Source organism: Mya arenaria, chromosome 14 (genome assembly GCF_026914265.1).
Source record: "Mya arenaria isolate MELC-2E11 chromosome 14, ASM2691426v1".
NCBI lineage: Eukaryota > Metazoa > Mollusca > Bivalvia > Myida > Myidae > Mya > Mya arenaria.
The window spans coordinates 32,416,172-32,438,683 of NC_069135.1; the positions used below are offsets into that span (position 1 = coordinate 32,416,172).

The following is a 22,512-nucleotide window of genomic DNA, read 5'->3' on the forward strand; positions in this document are numbered from 1 at the left end:
ACTTCAATTAAAATTTGATTGTCTGCCTAGTTTAGAACTTTATTCTGAACTGAGACGATTTGATCAATCATTTCAAAGAAATTTTGATAAAACACTTTCAAATATCATTAAATATAGAAAAATAATCCAATAGCTCTTGTGTTCAGACGTTTTATCGCCAGTTTAATATTTCATATTGCTTTCAAACTTTTTAAAATGTTTCACGGAAAAAATTAAAGTTTGTTAGTTGCCAAGGTAATTTGTATGTTCGTTTCTTGGCAAGAATGATAAAGCTGGGATCTAACTAGGCTTTACTAAGAGCTTCAATTGGAATCTACAATGATCATGTCACATGTATTTGAATGTTAAAAAACAACACATTAATTTTTAAAGACAGCCAAGAAAAAAAATGTTTACAAGGTCACAGATTATGCACCAGTCAATTGTTACCACGGCCGCCCAGGTCCGGGGAATAGCAGGGACTTTGACTTTCAGTCTAGCCAACCCCTGGTATAATGCCCGCCCTGCGGGGACGGGGCGGGGACGAACTGGTGGTTAAATCCCCGCCAAATACCCTGCACCCAGGGACCCTAGGTAAGGCTTATTCCCCGCTATATTTTGCGCAAAGACAAAACCACAGCATTCACCCGGCACTGCAGGGACACATGAAAGGTAAAACATGGCCCTTTTCCCCGGCTATCCCCGTATTAGTATTAGCAAAATGTCTACAGTATCTAAATTTTAAATAAATAAATAATAATTCACAATTTTTCAAGTGTATGAAATAGAGAGGGTAATAATTGTTAGTTTTACAGTATAAAGATTGAAGTATTAACAGTTAACAGAGTGAGCTCCAAATGCTAAAACACATTTTTATTATTTTTTCAAGGTGAAATAGTTTTTCTTTTAAAGCTGCACTCTCACAGATTGAACGTTTAGACACATATTTGATTTTTTGTCTTGGAACGAGCAAATCGTAAATATCTGAAAACCAGTGATAAAAGACCGATGACAAAAGATAAGATCGCAGGTTTTCATATTTCCTCTCCAAAATTGATGTTTTTAATATGTATTTTTTTAAAGCTGCACTCTCACAGATTGAACTTTTGACAGCTTTTTTTATTTTTTGTTTTAGAACGAGCTATTTTTTTTGTGAAAATCCATGGAAACCAGTTATATAAGACTACTGACAAAAAAGTAGATAGCAGATGTTTATATTTAAGTTCAAAAATGGATGTTTTATGCATTTTTCTTATGTTACTGTGTTACTAACGGTTTAAGCCATAAAACATTAATTTTCTAACGGAAATATGAAAATCTGCGATCTGATCCTTTGTCAGCACTGTGAGAGAGCAGCTTTAAACCGTTACTAACGGCAGTCTTTCATCACTGGTTTGCAAATATTTACACAAAAAATTCCTAATTCCAAGACAAAAAATTAAAATGTTGGAAAAACAGTAAATCTGTGAGAGTGCAGCTTTAAATATATGCCCAAAAAGGTTAGAAAAATAAAAGTTCATTACATTTTTTTTAGAAAAGTATGGTATGTAAAATTGTATTACAAACATTGTCATTTCTGAAATGTTCTTGATGGCCAGTTGAAGGCCATTGATACATTTGGACATGAGATTAAGCTAAAATAACTAAGCAGTGAAAAATATCACATTCAAATTGATGAGAAAGCTATTATACAGCTATGAATTTCGTTTCACATATGTATTATCCAACAGTGAAAATACAGCACATAGTATTGAAAACTCATTATAATCATTATATTCAAGAAAATGCATTTAATCATTAAATATGATTGATTTATGATAATATTACAGACTTGGAAATCCAGGAAATGGTGGGTAAAATGCAGTTTCGTGGGTTTAAACTAAGAGCATTGCATTTAAAGTTGGCAAAAATCGAGGGAGGCATATAATAAAAGGAATATAATGATAGGATGCTTTTCTGACGACCTGCATCACACCTTGTTTGGTGTATAAACATGAATCTGCCTCGACAGCAATGTGACATGATACAGGGCATCAGAAAAGAGTCCAGAGTCCTATGGTAATATCCCCTTTATATTATAAAAATGTTTTTCTTTTAAAATCCATATACTTTTCTCCCTCAATTATCACACAGCAACATTACTACATATATAATTATGATACAAACAATTTTTTTTTTTTAAAAGATAAGAAAAACTTTCTCACCTGAAAAAAGTGGAAGTCTGCTAACAATCAAGCAACCAGGTACAGAGATCAGCCAGACTGGTTCCTAGTCTGAGTTATCCAGGAGCTTGCATGCATGGAAACCAGTCATGTGTGCTGCAGACAGGGAGTCGAGGAGGAAGATCATAACTCTTCACACAACTGTCATCAAAACCTGGAAAGATTAATTTCTCATGAAATTACAATTTCCAAAGACTGCTGCATAATTTGTCATTTCAGTTATGCTTCACTTATTGCTCTTTTATTGTTTAAGAGATCATTACTTCAAGGTACTCTACTAGTCTCCTTAGAGTCTAAATTTAATAATTGGGCAACCATTCAAGGGAGCTAACAGGATCAAAACAGTCTCTGCATACACCCATGAGTTATGATGTCCTAATAAATGCGGAAAAACTATATTCCTTAGTTTTCAAAATATGGATGTGATATTGCTCTCTGGCAGGCAATAAACAACTTGAGCTATCACTAAAGGTGATTAATACCCCCGAACGCCGCCTCTCGTTAAGATTTATCATTGTATGAAGTTTTATGAAATTCCATCTAGTATTTTTCAAGTTACTGTCCGGACAAAAGTTTGACAAAAGAAAACGCAGAACAAGAGCTGTCACAGAATGTGACGAATGCCCCCGAATGTGACATTGACCTACGAACAAGGTCAGTACATGAAAAGTTGATCTTGCCTTTACGTGTCAAATACATATGGCAAGTTATTGTAAATTGCCTATGAACATAAAAAAATACCACTCATACTTGACAAGCTACACTGGTATGTCCTTATATTCAGAATTCCCTTGTGAATAAATACTTAGTGTATCTTTCACCTTAGAGGTAGGGACATGGATCTTGCACATGACACGTCGTCTTCGTATGTGGAACACATGTAGCAAGTGATTTTAAAATCTGTCCATACAAGGGAAAGTAACAGCCCTGACACAACAACCTAAACTCTATGTTGTTATATGCAGCACTCCATTGTGAATAAACACTAAGTGTGACCTTGACCTTTGAGATAGGGACACGGGTCTTGCACGCGACACGTCGTCTTGGTATGTGGAACACATGTGGCAAGTTATTTTAAAATCTGTCCATACAAGGGAAAGTTACAGCCCGGACATGACAACCTATACTCTATGTCCTTATATGCAGCACTCCATTGTGAATAAACACTAAGTGTGACCTTGACCTTTGAGGTAGGGACACGGGTCTTGCACGCGACACATCGTCTTGGTATGTGGAACACATGTGGCATGTTATTTTAAAATCTGTCCATACAAGAGAAAGTTACAGCCCCGACACGACAACCTATACTCTATATCCTTATATGCAGCACTCCATTGTGAATAAACACTAAGTGTGACCTTGACCTTTGAGGTAGGGACATGGGTCTTGCACGCGACACGTCGTCTTGGTATGTGGAACAAGTTATTTTAAAATCTGTCCATACAAGAGAAAGTTACAGCCCGGACACGACAACCTATACTCTATGTCCTTATATGCAGCACTCCATTGTGAATAAACACTAAGTGTGACCTTGACCTTTGAGGTACGGACACGAGTCTTGCATGCCACACGTCGTCTTGGTATGTGGAACGGACGGACGGACGGTGCGATTTTAATATGCCTACCTTCGGGGGCATAAAAAGGCAATTACTCTGTTATTTGTTGAAATAGTGTAATGATTCATGTACACTGAACTCCTTCTCATTGTGCTGTACCATTGTATGAAGTTTTATTACATTCCATCCGGTAGTTTTTAAGCTATGCTTCGGACAAGAAAAAAATAACAAAGGGCAATAACGGACAAGAAAAAAGTAAAAAAGGGCAATAACTCTGTTATTGGCTGAAATAGAATTGCGGTTCCTGTCCACTACACTTCCTCTCATTATGATCTATCACTGTATGAAGTTTTATTAGATTCCATCCAATAGTTTTCAAGTTATGCTCCGGACATGAAAAAGTAACAAAGGGCAGTAACTCTGTAATTAGCTGAAATAGAATTGCGGTTCCTGTATAATGCACTCCCTCTCATTATGATCTATCACTGTATAAAGTTTTATTAGATTTCATCCAATAGTTTTCAAGTTATGCCCCGGACAAGAAAAAGTAACAAAGGGCAGTAACTCTGTAATTAGCTGAAATAGAATTGCGGTGCCAGTACTCTGCACTCCCTCTCATTATGATCTATCACTGTATGAAGTTTTATTAAATTCCATCCAATAGCTTTCAAGTTATGCTCTGGACAAGAAAAAAATAATGAAGGGCAATAACTCTGTAATTAGCTGAAATAGAGTTGTGGTTCCTGTACACTGCACTCCCTCTAATTATGATCTATCACTGTATGAAGTTTTATTAAATTTCATCCAATAGTTTTCAAATTATGCACGGACAAGAAAAAGTGACAAAGGGCAGTAACTCTGTAATTAGCTGAAATAGAATTGTGGTGCCTGTACACATCATTACCTCTCATTATGATCTATCACTGTATGAAGTCTTATTAAATTCCATCCAATAGTTTTCAAGTTATGCTCCAGACAAGAAAAAGTAACAAAGGGCAGTAACTCTGTAATTGGCTGAAATATAATTGTGGTTCCTGTACACTGCACTTCCTCTCATTATGCTCTATCACTGTATGAAGTTTTATTAGATTCCATCCAATAGTTTTCAAGTTATGCTCCGGACAAGAAAAAGTAACAAAGGACAGTAACTCTGTTATTAGCTGAAATATAATTGCGATTCCTGTACAATGCACTCCCTCTCATTATGATCTATCACTGTATGAAGTTTTATTAAATTCCATCCAATAGTTTTCAAGTTATGTTCCGGACAAGAAAAAGTAACAAAGGGCAGTAACTCTGTAGTTAGCTGAAATAGAATTGCAGTTCCTGTACAATGCACTCCCTCTCATTATGATCTATCACTGTATGAAGTTTTATTAAATTATATCCAATAGTTTTCAAATTATGCTCCGGACAAGAAAAAGTAACATAGGGCAGTAACTCTGTAATTGGCTGAAATATAATTGTGGTTCCTGTACACTGCACTTCCTCTCATTATGCTCTATCACTGTATGAAGTTTTATTAGATTCCATCCAATAGTTTTCAAGTTATTCTCCGGACAAGAAAAAGTAACAAAGGACAGTAACTCTGTTATTAGCTGAAATATAATTGCGATTCCTGTACAATGCACTCCCTCTCATTATGATCTATCACTGTATGAAGTTTTATTAAATTCCATCCAATAGTTTTCAAGTTATGTTCCGGACAAGAAAAAGTAACAAAGGGCAGTCACTCTGTAGTTAGCTGAAATAGAATTGCAGTTCCTGTACAATGCACTCCCTCTCATTATGATCTATTGCTGTATGAAGTTTTATTAAATTATATCCAATAGTTTTCAAATTATGCTCCGGACAAGAAAAAGTAACAAAGGGCAGTAACTCTGTAATTAGCTGAAATAGAATTGCGGTTCCTGTACACTGCACTCTCTCTCATCATGATCTATCACTGTATGAAGTTTTATTTAATTCCATCCAATAGTTTTCAAGTTATGCTCCGGACAAGAAAAAAGTAACAAAGGGCAGTCATTCTGTAATTAGCTGAAATAAAGTTATGGTTCTTGTGCACTGCACTTCCTCTCATTGTGCTTTACCATTGTTTGACGTTTTAATAAACTCCATCTGGTAGTTTTCAAGTTAATGACTGGAAAAAAAATTGACAGCAAAAAAAATAAATAAAGGGCAATAACTCAGTAATTTGCTAAAATAGAGTTATGGTTCTTGAACACTGCACTTCCTCTCATTGTGCTGTACCATTGTATGAAGTTCCAATGAATTCCATCCAGTACTTTTCAAGTTATACTCCGGACAAAAAAAAAGTAACAAAGGGCAATAACTCAGTAATAAGCAAGAAGAGAGTTATGGTTATTGTACACTGCACTTCCTCTCATTATGCTCTACCATTGTATGAAGTTTAATCCTATTCCATCAAGATGTTTTTAAGTTCTGCTCCGGACAAGGTAAATTGCAACGGACAGACCGACAGACTGACCACAGGGTGACTCCAATATACCCATTTCAAACTTTGTTTGTCGGGGGTATAATTATATTTGAAGGTTTCATTCTATAAAATAATTATTGATGTAGACATTGACATATTTTACAAGACAACCATTAAAGCTACCCTCTAACAGATTGAACATTTTGACAACTTTTTTATTTTTTGTCTTGGAACGGGCCAATTTTTGCGAAAATCCATGAAAACCAATGATATAAGACTGCTGACAAAAAATTGGATCGCAGATTTTTATATTTAAGTTCAAAAATTCATGTTTAATGCATTTTTCTTCAACTGTTTGTAACGGTTTAAGCCACCAAACATTATTTTTTTCAATCGCAAATATGCAAATCTGCGCTCTGATCTTTTGACAGTAATCTTTTATCATTGGTTTGCGCAAAAATTTCCGGGACAAAAAATAAAAAAAATAAAAAAGTTGTAAAAACAGTAAATCTGTGAGAGTGCAGCTTTAACAAAGGGGAGTTAAAAATACTTGAATTATTGTGATCTAGGATTTCATTGAAAGTGGGTTCAAGTTTGGGACTTATAGATAAGTTGACAGCCCCCAATGCCCTCCATCCCTTTCCTGCAACCAATACATAGAGGCTATAGAAAGATTAGGCGACTTCCCTCATGAAACTATTGGCAACAGAACATTACGGTGTACAGTGTACATTAAAATATTATGGTATTAAACAATCTTTTAACTAAGCTCAATAACTGATATTTGATAAATACAAGCAATGTAATTTATTCAATTAATAAGTAGAAAGATAGAATGATGTATTTCCCAAGCAAATGATACTTTGAAATTTAGTAAGGAGGTTTACTCCATCATTGTTGTTTGCAATACAATAAACAGGTTATCTCCCTTTGTAATCGCAAAAAAACAACCCACAACACAACACTGATAAAACAACAGAATCTTGATAAAAAAATACACCATTTGACTAAATGACCAACATCCCTATTGAGAACCTATAATGTTTTGGTTCTATAAGGGAGTGAGGCATACACATCCACGCCTCACACACACACACATGCGCACACATCTTAAAGGGACTAGACACCAGATGATACAAAAATTGTAAAAAAAGAAAAATGGTCAAATACTTGCATAAAGTAGATATTGTTGTGTACAACGCATTGAATTTAACTTACTGATGTATGACATCGCTTACGACTCATGTATCTTTCGCAGTTGTAGCATATTTTTCCAATTCAACATTTCCTTGGTTTGTCTATCACATAAAGACCAGTAAATTTCAAAGATAGCAAGGGTATATGTATCTGTACTAATCACATAACTATCACATGTTAATTTTTTTTAAAGGGAAGACTCAGCTGAGACAGCGTCAAAATATTATTTTAATCATGTAAAGTGACGTTTTATAATTTTCATAAAAGCTCGTATTAACAATTCTAGGCTTGTTTTGATGAAATACTTTATTTTGTGATTTTGGGACCATCTGGTGTCTAGTTCCCTTAACATCAATTCCTTGTCGATAGGATCTGACCCTGAAATTTGTCCAAGGAAATTTTATATTGCTTGCTGAATGTTTCAAGGCCATGCTAATACACAACCAACCATGCATGTTTTTGCAAAAAAAATGTTGCCTTCGCAAGAGAGATTGCATCATCGCAGGGATAGCCAACATGGTGGTATGTGTAATACCCCGTAGAACTGCTGCTACCGCAAAAAGCTTCCAAATACATGCACACCCCATATCGCCGTTATGCACCGATTGTAAATTGTATCATGCTGGCATAGTGGCTTTGACTAGAATAAGCTTGTAAAACAATATCATTCCTCACACTTGAAACTTAGATCACTGATATACTGAGTATTTATTAAAGCATTTTGGGAAATATGTTAATTGATACTAAATTATACCTGTGAAAGGGCTTTCAAGCCTTTAGGAAGAGTTTGCACCAGTAGTTCCGTTTGTTTTCATGCGTTTTGTAAATTTTTGTAAGTGACTAAACTATAAACAAAACACAATTGAATTCAGTTTTCATTAAAAGTATCATCATTCGACAGAGTGTTAGTTTAAATGTGCTTTGTTATGTATATTACTATTAAAAATATTCGTAAAATCAAGCTTGAATGTGACTGGGGTCAAACACGCATTCAAAGTTCACAGCCCATAGTTTATAGCATTCTTGTCATAAAACTAAAAGCTACATGATATTCGGATATCCGCGATAAATTTGAAAACCCTCGGGAGTGACCAAGGAAAGTGGTAGTTTCGCTAGGAGTGTACTGTAACATACAGCATTGATTTCTATTTACATTGTAGTGGGGATCAAACCCACTACCCTCTTGCTAAGTACACTTTACCACTTTGCTTTTCAAGATAGAATGAAGGCAGTAATAATAAGCGCCACAACATGGTTATATATTTTGAATAGAGAGTTTCATATATAAGCTGAAACTTCAGACCAGCTGTTAAAATCTTGCGTAATATCTTATGCACCAGTCAATTGTAACCAAAGACCCCCCCCCCAGATATCTTGGACTTGGACTTTTGGTCCAGCCAACCCTGGATAAAATGCCCGCCCTGTGGCTACCAACTGATGGTAAAATCCCTGCCAAATGCCCCCACACCCATGGACCCTAGGTAAGTCCCATTCCCCACTATATTTTGCGCGAGGACAAAACTCCTGTATTAACCCGGCACTGCAAGGCCACCTGGAAGGTAAAAACAGCCCATTTCCCCGGCATACCACCGGACCTGGGGAGGCCGTGGTTACAATATATATAGCCCGGAATTAACTTAACTGGAATTTCCCTTGCCGGTACAAATAAAAGGTGACTATCGAGCTATTGAAATTCATGTAACAGTCCAATGACTCTATTGTTTCCGAAATAACGTGTGTGTATAACAACGGTTTAATTTTGTTTGTACCGGAGGATTAGGTTGGGAAAACCAGAATAACAATAATTTCGGGCTTAAACTATTGCCTGGTGCATTAGGCTCGCCCTTTCTTGGCTTCACAGTAATCCTTACAGACCTATCGAAATACTTCTTGAGAACTCATTGTTTCGGCATACCAATAAAAAATGAGTTCAGCCTCAGACATTGCAAATTGTATGAAAAAAACAAAAAACACAAATAGCAATATTAAGCATTGTGTGAGACCATCCATCATAACGTGCAATAATTCAATGTTTACTTTAAACGTATAAAAAACACAAGCAATGCCCAGTCATGACAGTATACCAAAACGGTAAATCAAATAACAAATAAACAAAAACATACCTAAATTCACTGAATCAAAATGTTCTTTACTTGCTTTTCTCTAAAATATTGGTGTAACCTTTGTTTGCAAACAACCGGCGCGAGTTAATTACACACTACTTCCGCTTTCAAAACGCATGCGCCAGAAATGTGTATTCAGTTGAGGTGAGATATTTCGGCAGTGAGGGTAAACATTTATGTGCTGTTGGAAATTTGTGGATTTAACGAGTTGTTTGTGTTTGATTTGTGATTTTACTGGTTCATTTAATTCTCATAATAATTATGTAAGTATATATGTGTTCTTTTTATATGGATATGATTGTACAATGCAATGTTCGTTCTGACATCAGTCGATCAGCAGATTACAATTTGTACATGTGCTTGATTTGTTGAAATATGCCCTACCTTTATTTGAGGTTAGGTTGATCTTTGATGTTGACAGTTAGTAAAGTCTCCATTATGACATAACTTCAAATTTGTTATGCGCAAATTACTGACTGTGTATTGTTTTTGATCTTTATATTAGTTGATTGATTGTTTTGATTTTTGTTGCAATTATGAAATAATCTTAAACAAATGAAAATGTTTTTAAAAAAAATGTCAGATGTTGGTCACTTCAAATTTGTTTGAGTTTTGTCACAATGTTTAATGTTGACAAGTGTAGGAAGAACTGTTAGTGTAAAATTTTTGCAGAAGTGTTCTAACACTGTTGCAGACGGTTTTTTTTACGCTTGTCTTAGGCTTTTTTTTAACCATTCCCAATTTCTGGTCCTTTGAGTGTTCAATAAAGTGATAAACTCTTTGAGTTTTTCTCACATATAAATATAGAATGCATCCATAGTCATAGTCAAATGGACCCTTAGTTATCTCACATATCATGCGCACATTTTTAAATGGTCATTATTGCACAAGCTGTCTTGTCTTTGATACGCAGTAGTACTTATAGTATAAGGGCAGCAATTTTGTGGTCTCAAGCGACAATATCCTATAAAACTTGAACAATTTGTTTATTAGTATTATTTTATTTAATAGCCTTGAGCTACATACAATCAAAGACTTGTGTCTTGTCTAATTTCAATTTTAAGATTATGTGGTACAATCATTGTCTTAGTTTTTAAGTGATAACCAGTTAATGAAAAAAGGATGCCATTATGTTCTTTTTAGTTATTGGTCGAGCTTAAATTTACACTGAAAATCTAAAATTTCCTACTACTAATATTATAACATTTTTTAAATGTCACAAAACCAATTTCCCCATAATACTGTTTAAATGAGTCACTATTCTCATGTACATGTTCTGATAAAAATATATACAATATTTTTAAGTGTGTTATGTTACAGAATGTTTTATAACTTCATCATTCAGCCTCAGTGGTTTCATTGCATGATTTTTTATAAACAATAAGCTATTTAACTGGACATCAGTCGTGTAACTTTGACACCTGGTGTCTTATGAGTGATCATCTTTATAAAAACAGCCTATGGCTCTATGTAATGAAGATGTCTAAATTCCAGTTGTTTTTATTGTGTGACAGGCTTAATGACGATATATAAATACATACTGATGTAATGTTATCTTACATGCCCCAATCATTACGATATAAAATTACCCTGTTGCCAAATAAGGTGGGGGATATCCCGTACAAAACAAGATGTTTAATGAACAGTTAAAGCATTTCAAGTACTGCCCAAGGTGATACATCATGCCTCGTTGACCGTTGTCAAAAGTGGAGTATTAATACTAATGTTTACCTCAGGTGTAAGGTTTTCTGTAGTGCGGAAATCATGATGGGCCGACTATTTGCAAGCATTTTAAAGTTTTGAGTTTTAATACTAAATAGGGGACCCAAACAGTCTTCCAAGCTTTCGTTGAATTATCGTTGCTTTTTACATTACTCTTAGAATATTTACTTATTTTTTTGTATTTGATATAGTAAACAAATGGAGGCTTTTTATTGAGTATTTCAGCAGTATAAGTTACTAACAGAACAGTCTGGGATTATAGGTAGTAAAATCCATTTGAAGATGACTTTGACTTTTAATACTTTCTTCAGACCAATATAATGGCCAATCCTTTATTATCCATTAATCTGAGTTACAATGTTTTAGGCAAAATTATGCAGTTTTTGTACCCAGTGACTGTAGAAACAGAAGTTATGAGAACCCATGCATTTAATTTCAAGATCAATATTTTGTGGTTATTTCATTCAGCTCTGAGATAAGCATATTTTGAGGAAAAATCCAACGGCTGATCTGATTGAAAAAATACCAATGAATATATCATTTGTCAATCCTCGTTTGAATAAAGCAAATAATCCGCTTGATAAGATCTTTAGACCAATCGCACCAATGTTTAGTCGTATATTTTAAGTTTTTGTGAATGAAATAGCTAAGCTTATATTGTTTGTTCCTTGTCTTAACAAAATAATTAGGTGTTTACTAACATGATATGGAAAACCTCAGATAGTAGATAATATGAACAATGCCTTTGAAGTTTTTTTCTAAAATATGCCTTTATATTATAAGGTATTGTAGACATTTATTCAGTATTTGTGGTAATAAATGGTTTAACCGAATTTTGTGGCCTGTGAAATTCCTCAGATATCATGTAAGTGTTTGGATTTCTTTACCCCTGGTACAATTCTGATAGTCAAACTTACAAAGGTAAAGTTATGATGGTTAAAAGGAGAAGTGATCCCATTTCATGATAGGATTGTTATATTTTATGGTGATACAATCTTGGCAGGGGGTGAGGTTTTTGGTGACTATTTTTATTTTGGGATTAATCATAAAAGTTCATGATAAAATGTATAAGTACATGACTATGGTTTGAATTCTTTCAAAAATAATTGTTTACAGTCATCAAAATCAGACTTTTGAATGAAAAAGCTGGAAATTGTCCAGTTCTTGGCATAAAAGTTCTTAACAAGTCCTGCTATATTGAAAAAAAATAATTTGAGCAATCTCTGGAGGCATATTACCAGTGCAGTGTCTATAATGCAGGAGTCAATTGTAACCACGGTCCCCCAAGGTCCGGGGAATAGCGAAGGACTTTTGACTTTTGGTGCATTAGCCGAGAGCTTCATTTTATATGTTTTCATTCTGTAATTATCATGCCACGTGAAAAACAAAATCTAATATTAATATATTAATGTAATATTTTAAATCAAAGCTTTGAAGTATCGCTTCTTTATTAATAGTAATAATTTATATATGCTATTTGGAGACTTACATAATTATGCGGATCATAAAATGGAAATCTGGGCATTAACGCTTAACCAATTTGATGGATTGTACCTTTAACAATCATACTGTATCATTTACGGAATTAAACAAATATTTTGGCTATCTTTAAGTTAAATTGTTTTGGTTTAGTCAGTTTTACCTGTAAGGTACTAACAATTCGTTATCAAATGTAAATAAGCTAAACACAATTTTATTACATGAAAGTCAAGTACTCAATCAGTCTATTTTTTTTATATTTCGGTTGCTATCTTCTTGCAACTTTTTTACACAGGTTTGCTGGTTGTCTATTTTTGACTACTTTTATGTTTTGTTATAATGCCAGTAATTGAACAAACAGGTTAAAACTACCATCTTTATTGCTGATTTTCTGCAGTTTTTCTGCAACACTAATTTAAAGAGCTTCGTTGAAAGTTGTTATTGTCTTGGCTGTAATCCAATAAACGCCTACTCATACAGTTTCAGTTTCTTATTTTTGAAACTTTAATTACTTACAACCTGCTGTATTTTGCATGCCTGAAACTTATTAAAGCAGTTTCATAATTCATGAATTAAATAACAACGAGGAACAGGTTCCCATGCTAATTTTCAAAATCCAAGTTGTTTTCTTAATAGAACTATTTATACAATAAATCATGTACAGCCAGACATGCAATCCAGCAGTGCGGACCAGGAACACAAAGACTTCTTGTTTTCTTTTCACATGATTTTCAATCACTGATGCAGAGTTTTACCCTAAAAATATATTAAGAAACTCATATTAAAATATAACTCAATCTTCAGCGTTCAAAGTAAAAACAAACCTGTAAGCCCTGCACTCAGGTTAAATACATTTTTCGGATGGCTCAAATTTTGGATTTTATATGGCTTGTTGAAATTTCTTTATTCCAAAGCAATATTGTAATGATTTGAGATTGTTTATTTATGGGGACTGTACCTTGGATGATCATTCCAATTATCAAGAGGACTTTCAGGGCTTTTTATATAGTACCCACAGGTCCGACAATCCCTAAGCAAAATATAAGATATTTTTCCCAATCTTCAGAAAAAAATCCCAATAAAAAAAAATATTTTTTTTTTAGAAAGTCTTTTTACCTGTACTGTACTAGTTCATTTTCAACATCCTACAAAATTATGTGTATAATTGAACTCGGAAATCATTGATTTTCATTACATTGACAGAGATCAGTATAAAATATTATCTGTCATGATTTATTGCAATAGATATTTACACCCCAGGGGTTGATATGTTTTGGGTCTTTTCAAGGGAAAATAAATTAATATTAAGTCATTTCCTTATTCGCAGGAGACTAGGCAGCTTTCTCTTTTAACTGTAAAATTTTCCAATTTCGGCATTTTCACGATACAAAATTTCCCATAATGTCTAGGGTCTTTTTCCCAAAATGGGCTCAAAAAGCCCTGACTTTGGCTCCAGGGTGTACTGGGGGCTACATGATGAGGAAGGGCGTTGAGAGCTAAGCACTTTTAGTCATAAAATTAGGACATTTTCTTAAATGATGGACAACTGCATATTTTTTGCACTGTTCAGCTTATTACCATTTTAGTTCCTTCACAAAAACAACTTTATAGGCATTTTTACTAGGCAGTAGTTGATTTCCCTAAGTAACATGTATACATGTACGTAAATTATGCATATATAATCTCCAGGAATAATATCATTTGTATCCAGGTGTCAGGAGCTTTTAGTCTGTTTTGACAGACTAATGAGTGGTACATTATGGTGCAGATGGTTGTGAATTATGAGGAGGCACATCCTGTCACTTCCTACATATTATTGATGGTTTTTCATGGCTGACCTTTAGTGTAACATTTACATACATCATCGATGCCATGTGGGATGTCATCATGATCTGGTCAAAAGTCATTTTTTTCCAGTGATTGCCAAAGAACGTGCAGGCTGAATATTAGACTTAAAATTGCATTTTATAGAAAGTTTTACTATCATACATTTCCATAATTATATATCAGTATAATTATTAGGTGAAACGAAGCCTGATTGCTTCTGTGGAGGTAAAAGTTTTCCAGGCTTTCGTTTTGGATTTTATAAAGCAGAATACTAATTTTGATGACTATAAGCATATAATTTTCTTTTATCTTTTATCTTCTTTTTCAGATAATGCGACCTTGACCTAGTTTGAAGATGAATGGGGTCACTGGAGTGCTGTTGTTAGGCATTGTTGCCATGACAACAGGGGTCAATTACATCAAGAAAGAAATCTTGGCCGAAACTGGGGATAAAACTGTTTTAAAGTTTGAAAAAATGGTGTTTGATAAAGTTGATAAAAGGATATTTGTTGCCGGTGTCAATAGGTTGTATGAATACGATGTAAACTTAGAAATGCTTAGAAAAAACAAAATAGGCCCGGAGATGGATAACCCCCTGTGTCCACCCCGTCTTCAAGAAGCCACTTGCGAACATGAGGACATAGAAATGGATGTTCATAGTAAAGCTCTTCTTCTTGATTATGATGATAATGTTCTCATTAACTGCATTAGCTTGTTTCAAGGGGAGTGTATTAAATATGAGATGGATAATATCCTTATTCAAAAAGAGCGTGTGTACAGGGCAGTTGTCGCCAACAACGCTACAGCATCGACATATGCCTTCATTGCACCTGGAGCTTATGAAGACGAAGAAACAGGTCACCAAATGAATGCTTTATACGTTGGAGTACAGTATGTCGAAAAAGGTTGGAATAGAAAAAAGTTACCAGCCTTTTCCAGTCTAAGATTGGACGATTTTAAGATTGTCAAAGATTCCATTACCCTTTACAAGACCATGATTAATGCTGACAACAATTTGAAACTCACATTTCCCATATTTTACAAGTATGGCTTCAGTTCTGAAGGGTTTAGCTACATGATCACCGTTCAGAAGGAATCGACCGATACCAGCAAGGAATCGTATGTATCGAAAATATTCAGAGTCTGTCAAAAGGATAAAGAATTTGTGACATATGTTGAACTCCATTTGCAATGCTTCCACAGTGGCACAATCTACAACTTAGCTCAAACTGCACACCTCGGTAAAGCTGGAGCACATCTTGCAGAAGCGATGGAAATGAATGTCAACGAGGATGTGTTGTATGTGACCTTCTCTCTTGGACCTCCAAGGTCGTCTGAAGCAAGCCAGGGATCGGCAATATGCGCCTACCCTATGAGAGACGTAAGGAAAACCTTTACGAAGAACATTCAAGACTGCTTTGGCGGCACAGGCAACACTGGTCCACCTCATTTCTTCAAGTCCAGCCCCTGTTCAGCAAGGGAGGTCAGTGAATGTTTCAGACTTAACCTAGTTACAAATTGAGAAAAGCTTATGAATACAAAAATATACAATGTTCAATATCGGTAGCTTCTTGTCCCCGCCACTAAATGTTTGTTTTAAGTATATTTGCAAATACTAACCATGTGTTGTGAATAATAAATTTATTATTTTTACTTTTTCTAGGATGCAAAAATTGACGACAACTTCTGCGGAGGCTTTAGTCAGATGAACTCTTGGGTTGACGGACTAACACCAATAAGTACATCGGCAGCTGTCATTTTCCAGAAACACGTTCTGACGTCGCTCACCGTCCATCATGTCTATGACTACACTGTTGCATTTGCTGGGACCAAGTCTGGAAAAATTGTAAAGGTATGAGTATTAATGCAACATCACCTATCGGTCTTTAAAATCGCTTCACCAGGCGTGCCATTGGGATCTTCACCAACTGTAAACATTGATGTCTGCTTGATTTGAATCATATGCTAAATTGCATTCTAACATCCTATAACATTGTCCGGCCACCCCAACTCTGCCGCCACCTTCATTTTCAAAACATTGATATGGACTTCAGGATGTCAGAGTAGCATTCTACATGTGGGCTTTTTCTGTCCATATTGGGTAAAAGACCTTGAACAAATTGGGAAAATTTAAAATTAACTGATTTCGGGGAAAAAAATACGCCTTTTGGGGGGTTAATATTTCAGAACCTGCAAAAGTTGAGATTTTGAATTCATGTAATTTTTGACGAGATTAAAAATCAACAACAAAACCATCATTTTGGGCAATATTTCTCTGAGGAATTAGTCTATTAAAAAATGAATGTCACCCAAAAGTGTTGATAAATGCATTTATAATTGAAAATAAACAAATGTACAGAATGTGTTGTTCCTGGGCTAAATTTCGGGGTCTGCAAGAAGCAGCCCGGTGATAACTGAGAAGCCAGGCTTTTCAATTGGCAGCAATTTCATATCATTTAAAGGGATAAATTTGCTTGAAATTGGGAAAAAAATATACATATTTGGCATTGGGAATGGGTTAGATATTCTGACCCGTGATATGGGCAGAAAGTGCTTGCAATCGTAATTCACGGGTTAAACCTCTTTAAAAAAGAATAAGGTGAGAGGGTAATTATCATCAATTTTTTGTTTGACAACCTTGAAATTCCACTTTTTTGCAGAATAAAACAGAAGTAAAAATATGAGATATTATAAATAAGTTAATTACAAAAGGTAGTATTTCTTTATCACTGTCTAAATTCATAATAATGATGAAGTGGTGATTATGATTTGATGTTATGAATTGAAAAAGTATAAAAAAGTTTAATATTTAAAATGTCCTTTATTTAGTTTATAAGCAATGGGGATAACTGGTCTCTTGGCAGAAATTCAATGCCACACATAGGAACACATCATGATTTATTTATATCATTTCTCAGTGCAGTACAAAAAGAGACGGAGGCATTGATTATATTATCCATTTCAAATTAATTTATTTTAATGGGCTAAATTTATTAACAGGTTGTGACAAAAGCAGATAATGAATTATTAATTGAATGATAAATGTTATGTGTATTTATATCTTAATGCATTTAAGTCAATTGAGTAATAACATTTTATGTTAAGAAAACAAAACCCTCTGTAATAAATGTTCATTGAGTTCATGAATTGTTAAGAAAAATAGTTCATGAACATTTTAATGAGAAAAGTTCATGAAGGAAAAATGGCTGATTTATTCACGAACCCAAGTTCAAGAACTTCATGAACTAAAAGTAATTGAATTGTTATTCATGAACCAAAGTTCAAGAACTTCATGAACTTATTTTTTTAGTAAATAAACTATTATTCATGAACCAAAGTTCAAGAACTTCATGAACTAAAAGTAAATGAACTAGTGTTCATGAATCAAGTTCAAGAACTTTATGAACTAAAGTTACTTAACTTGTGTTCATGAAATGTCAAGTTCAGCTGATTGTACACAGTTAAATTCTGTCACAATAAATTTACAAGCATTTACAGTTTCTTAAGAAAATCATTTGGGCTGTACCATTTATGTCACTCACATTTATTTGTATCTGATAGGAAGTTTATAGTTGCTTGTAATAATTCAAGTGCACATTCAATATTTCATTTATATGCATCAATTTTTTATATGCAAAACTTGCTCTTTGTTAGCTATGAATACATTATGAGAGTTACAGAGACGTTTTCCAATGTATTTGAGTATTACTCCACACTTTCTCACATTATAAATGAGTATTTCAAGTTTCTATTACCCCATTGCTTTTATTTTTAAATAATATGTTAATACGTTTAACTGAGTTGGTAATACCTTTTTGGACCTCTTTTTCCTTGACATGTTAGCAGGAAAGCTTGCATATATGAACACATGAGTTTCCACCTATATCTGTCTATAATTGTTGAGCATCGTATAAACTCATTAATGAAGGGAAAGCGTCTTTAATTAGTCAAACTCCTGGGTCTCGGAAAATGATTGGCCAATTATGGAAAACCATTATCTATCTTTAACTGCGTTAAATAAATTGACCAAATCGAGTTCGAAAAATGAGATGAAGTGAGTTTCAAATTCTAATTTTTAATTTCGTTACGCGTCCCTTTTAAATTGATTGCTTATCCTGACTTTTCTTATGGGTTTTGTTACTCATCCTTGTAACAATTGTGTTTTCCATGGTTTTAATTGCGTATTTATTCAAATTTATACGCACCTTATCTGTAACTCTGCATTATTTTATAGAGATTTTTTCGGCATCCCAATGACTCAGAATTGTTCAGGATGTAATGTAACAATAAAGTAAAAGAGAAATATGAAGATATTTCTAAGAAATTAGATTTAATTCCTGGCAGCCTGCACAAATGTCTTTAAAAATCGGGAAGGAAAGTCATAAAAGAGATGTTTTAATACAGTGCCAACCGACTTTCTTCAGCGGTTAAATGAGCGGAATGATTTCTGATTAACTTTTGGCATTTTGCAATTATTCATCTAAGCTGCTTTCAAAGGACAAGAAGATACATGTTGATGTTCCATGGATTTTCTGCAGGGCAGATTCCAATGAATTTCTGTAGAAATTAAGCCTGTGTTTATTGACTTATCAAAGAACATTTATTGCACATCATTCTGTTTTTTCAGGGACAAAAGTTCTCTGTAAATAACAGGACTGATCCACCTGAGGTTTTCACCACTTTGATAGAATATATACATGCTAGATGTTTGTTTCATTGTCAGTTTGTGCTTTAAAAAAAGTACTGATCAATTTGATTTCATTGAACTTTATACGCCTCTAAGGATTAGAAGGTTTTGTCTAAAGCAATAACTGGTCATTTTCTTCAAATCATTCTTTTAACAGTCTGCACCATTGTTTTTTTGCGACTTTATTGTCATATTCATAATTGACCTATAAAGTTGTAATGGGCCTTTAATTTTATGTTCTGGATATATGAAAGCTGAGATTTACTTCTATCATGAGATGTCTGTCTTTTGTGGGTTATTCATGCCACTGAATTTAATTAATCTCAAACTCGGAGAAATATGGTAACATAACTTTGTTTTATAACTTGTTTTATAACTTATATTATATACTTTCATAGCCGACACCTTTGATCGTATCATGTTGTTTATTATACCAATGGAACATATATTTGTATAAAAAACACGAACTATCAATTTATTGCCTCATAGGTGGGTAAGAAAATGGAAGATTCCGGTGATAAAGGGAGGTAATTTGTGGGGCACCTGTCAGAAAATTACAGATAAGCCCATCTAACTATTGTTTCCTGGGCAACAAAGACTTCTGTGGGTGGAACATTACTCCCTTCTTTGAATGATTGATTGTGCTATTTATATTAAATAATCTGAGGATACTGTTCACTTTGGGCAATTAATATTCTAAGTTACTGTAGTTTTATCATGTCAGTCTAAGACATTGGTTTATTTTGATTGAAATTCTACACAGATTACATTTCTCATCTTTGTATATCTAAATAATTTGATCTTGGGTTGAGGTGGACACACATTTCTTTGTGGCCTGCAAAAAAATAGATATTCTTTTGAAGATTAAACAGAAATAAAATACGAAAACAGAAAATTATGATGAAGCTCTGATACTATCTTTTATACTCCTGGTAACTTAGTTAGTACAATTTTAAAGTACTATGTAACCTACCTGGTTTGATGTAAGCAATGAAGTTTAAAGCAATCAGGCGTGAAGCTAGGGCCAATTTGGGATCACACAGATTGATGACAGACAGAATATTAACCTCTTAAACCCCCTTACCACCCTTCTGTTTTTATATAAAAATTAGGGTTTTTGGTATGACAAAAACTTGGACATTACGGAAGTGTGTATTTGCATACAATTAGCTACATGCCTGGCAATGAACATTAAATGACAAAAAACAGGTAGCATAGTTAACTACTTCACTTTCATGCTTCATCACACTGGGCGATGATGGATAAGGTGATGATTTCTTCAACATATCAGAGGAGTCATCAGCACGATACTTCTCAGTACACAATATGATCTTTATCGGTACTGAAATTCGAAGGGTTGATTTCTTTCTGTGGTTTGCTCATAATCATGTAAAAATATATTAGCGGGCCTCAATCAAACCATTTTAGAAAGCAGACTGGGTTATCCATGAACCCCCACTAAATTCTATGCCTTTGTTTCTTGCTGAAATCTCTAAAAAAAAATACACCAAAAAAATTAAATACCAATAATACAGACTTAAATTTGATTTGGTTAAATAAAAAATTGTTTATTGTGAATATCATTAAGATAATTCTTTATTGAAGTCTTAAATATCTTAAAGAAGTACCCATATCAAGAATTATATTAAAAAAAATGAGCTTGATTAGCTTGATCCAGTTAGGGGCTTCAGAATTTTCAAGATATTGGGGCCAGGAGATGAATTCCAGACTGATTCATATCCATTATCATATCTTTTAGATCTCTCTTTATATTGTTTACAATGTCGGTTCTGAGCTAAATGTCCTGTTGAATATTGGCACTCATCTGGTACTCTTGTTAGTCATCATCAGTCTTATTAACAATATTTTGATGGCAATGTCTTGTACTTCACCATTCTTGTTAAGAATAAGTCTGTCCCTCTGTGGGGTCAGATATTCATCATGTCAGTAACTGCTGAAAGGTTGATTACTGACTTGCTATGATAAATTGTTTATTCTTTGTGCCAATGACTTTCATGTAAACCCTGTGGTGTTATTTATAATATAATTAATGACACAGGGGTGAAAACATTGTTGCCAATGTTTGAAAACATTGGTCGAAATCTAGCCTTGATTGGTGGGAAACTGGCATGGTTCATTAATGGTCAATTAATGATTTATCCTTATCATCAATTTTATCAGACTACCCATCTAAATGAGATCTTTTTCTGGGCAATTCTACCCTGGCTATCAGTCATTCCGATCAAGATAACCTTGGTAATTGATTATGCCACATTAGCTTTTATATATATTCAGTCTATTAGTTGGGGTTGAAAATATTTTTTGAAGATTGTGTAATAGCCAAGGAAATCCATCTTTTTGTCATTACCTTAACTTGTTAACATATTATTTACAAATTATCATTAAACTCATCTTGGATCGACTCTTGAAACACATAACATCAGAGCTCAATCTTCAAAAAATTCATTTTGTGATGGTTGTAAGATAAATCTACATAATTCTGTAAAATACAGTTGAAATGTGTACCCTTGTATATTATTCTTGAGCAATTGCTTAGAAATTGTTTAATAGTGAAGATCACAGCAATTTAGTAATGGAACTCAGACAGCTGTGATTCTTTATTGGTATGTTTTTGGTAGTTTGATGTGTTTAGTTGTACCTAGTATGATCTCTTGGTGTGTTTGATTGATGCTTCTCTGAAATTCAAGGACTCAAACCGGTTTCATCAGAGATCTGTGATATAATACAGGTTGAGATTATCATCTCTGTTATTCCCATTAAATATATTCTGTGAGTCACAAGATCCAACTGCAACTTGTCATTCTTTTTGTATACACAACCATTATGTATGTACATGTAGACAGTTTTATTCCCATGAGGAAAATACATTCCTGTTGCCGATTTGTATGCAATAGACCCATTTATGTTAATTTTTAAAACATTGAAATGTTTCACATTAAAGAAGACATATTCTATTGAAATACCAGCATTGGTATACATTAATGAGATTATCTTTCACAAAAAGGTCATGGGTTCAATCCTTGTTAGTGTTCTGCTGTTGGCTATCATCTTGTGGCTTCTTAGGCCTTTAAAATACATTTGGTTCAGGTTACCTGACCCTAGCTAGGAAATAGATGCCAACCCTACTGTTTTTATTGTCAGTAAGTCTGTGTTTTAATATGTAGTTTAAAAACTTTAAAGCTTTATTCAGTATAACACCTTTCTAAAAACATGACAATTACCTTCTTATAGAAAGCCTGATACCCTTCCTATTTTCGAAAAG

General features: G+C 34.0%; 2 protein-coding genes across 2 annotated transcripts in view; one reads left to right on the forward strand and one right to left on the reverse strand.

Moving 5' to 3' along the window:
• Positions 1-9,596, reverse strand: part of LOC128217438 (plexin-A2-like) — a 62,133-nt gene extending 52,537 nt beyond the window's left edge. Inside the window, exons 1-2 of the mRNA XM_052924591.1 lie at positions 9,515-9,596; positions 2,184-2,355 (exon numbers count right to left, since the gene is read on the reverse strand). The gene's annotated coding sequence lies outside the window, so the exon portion shown is untranslated. The remainder of the gene's footprint in view (positions 1-2,183; positions 2,356-9,514) is intronic.
• A 61-nt stretch (positions 9,597-9,657) lies between these two features.
• The window catches only part of LOC128216464 (plexin-A2-like), an 86,640-nt gene continuing 73,785 nt past the window's right edge, over positions 9,658-22,512 (forward strand). Inside the window, exons 1-3 of the mRNA XM_052923038.1 lie at positions 9,658-9,777; positions 14,871-16,025; positions 16,206-16,394. Of these exons, the coding sequence (XP_052778998.1) occupies positions 14,898-16,025; positions 16,206-16,394 (1,317 nt within the window). The 5' untranslated portion in view covers positions 9,658-9,777; positions 14,871-14,897. The remainder of the gene's footprint in view (positions 9,778-14,870; positions 16,026-16,205; positions 16,395-22,512) is intronic.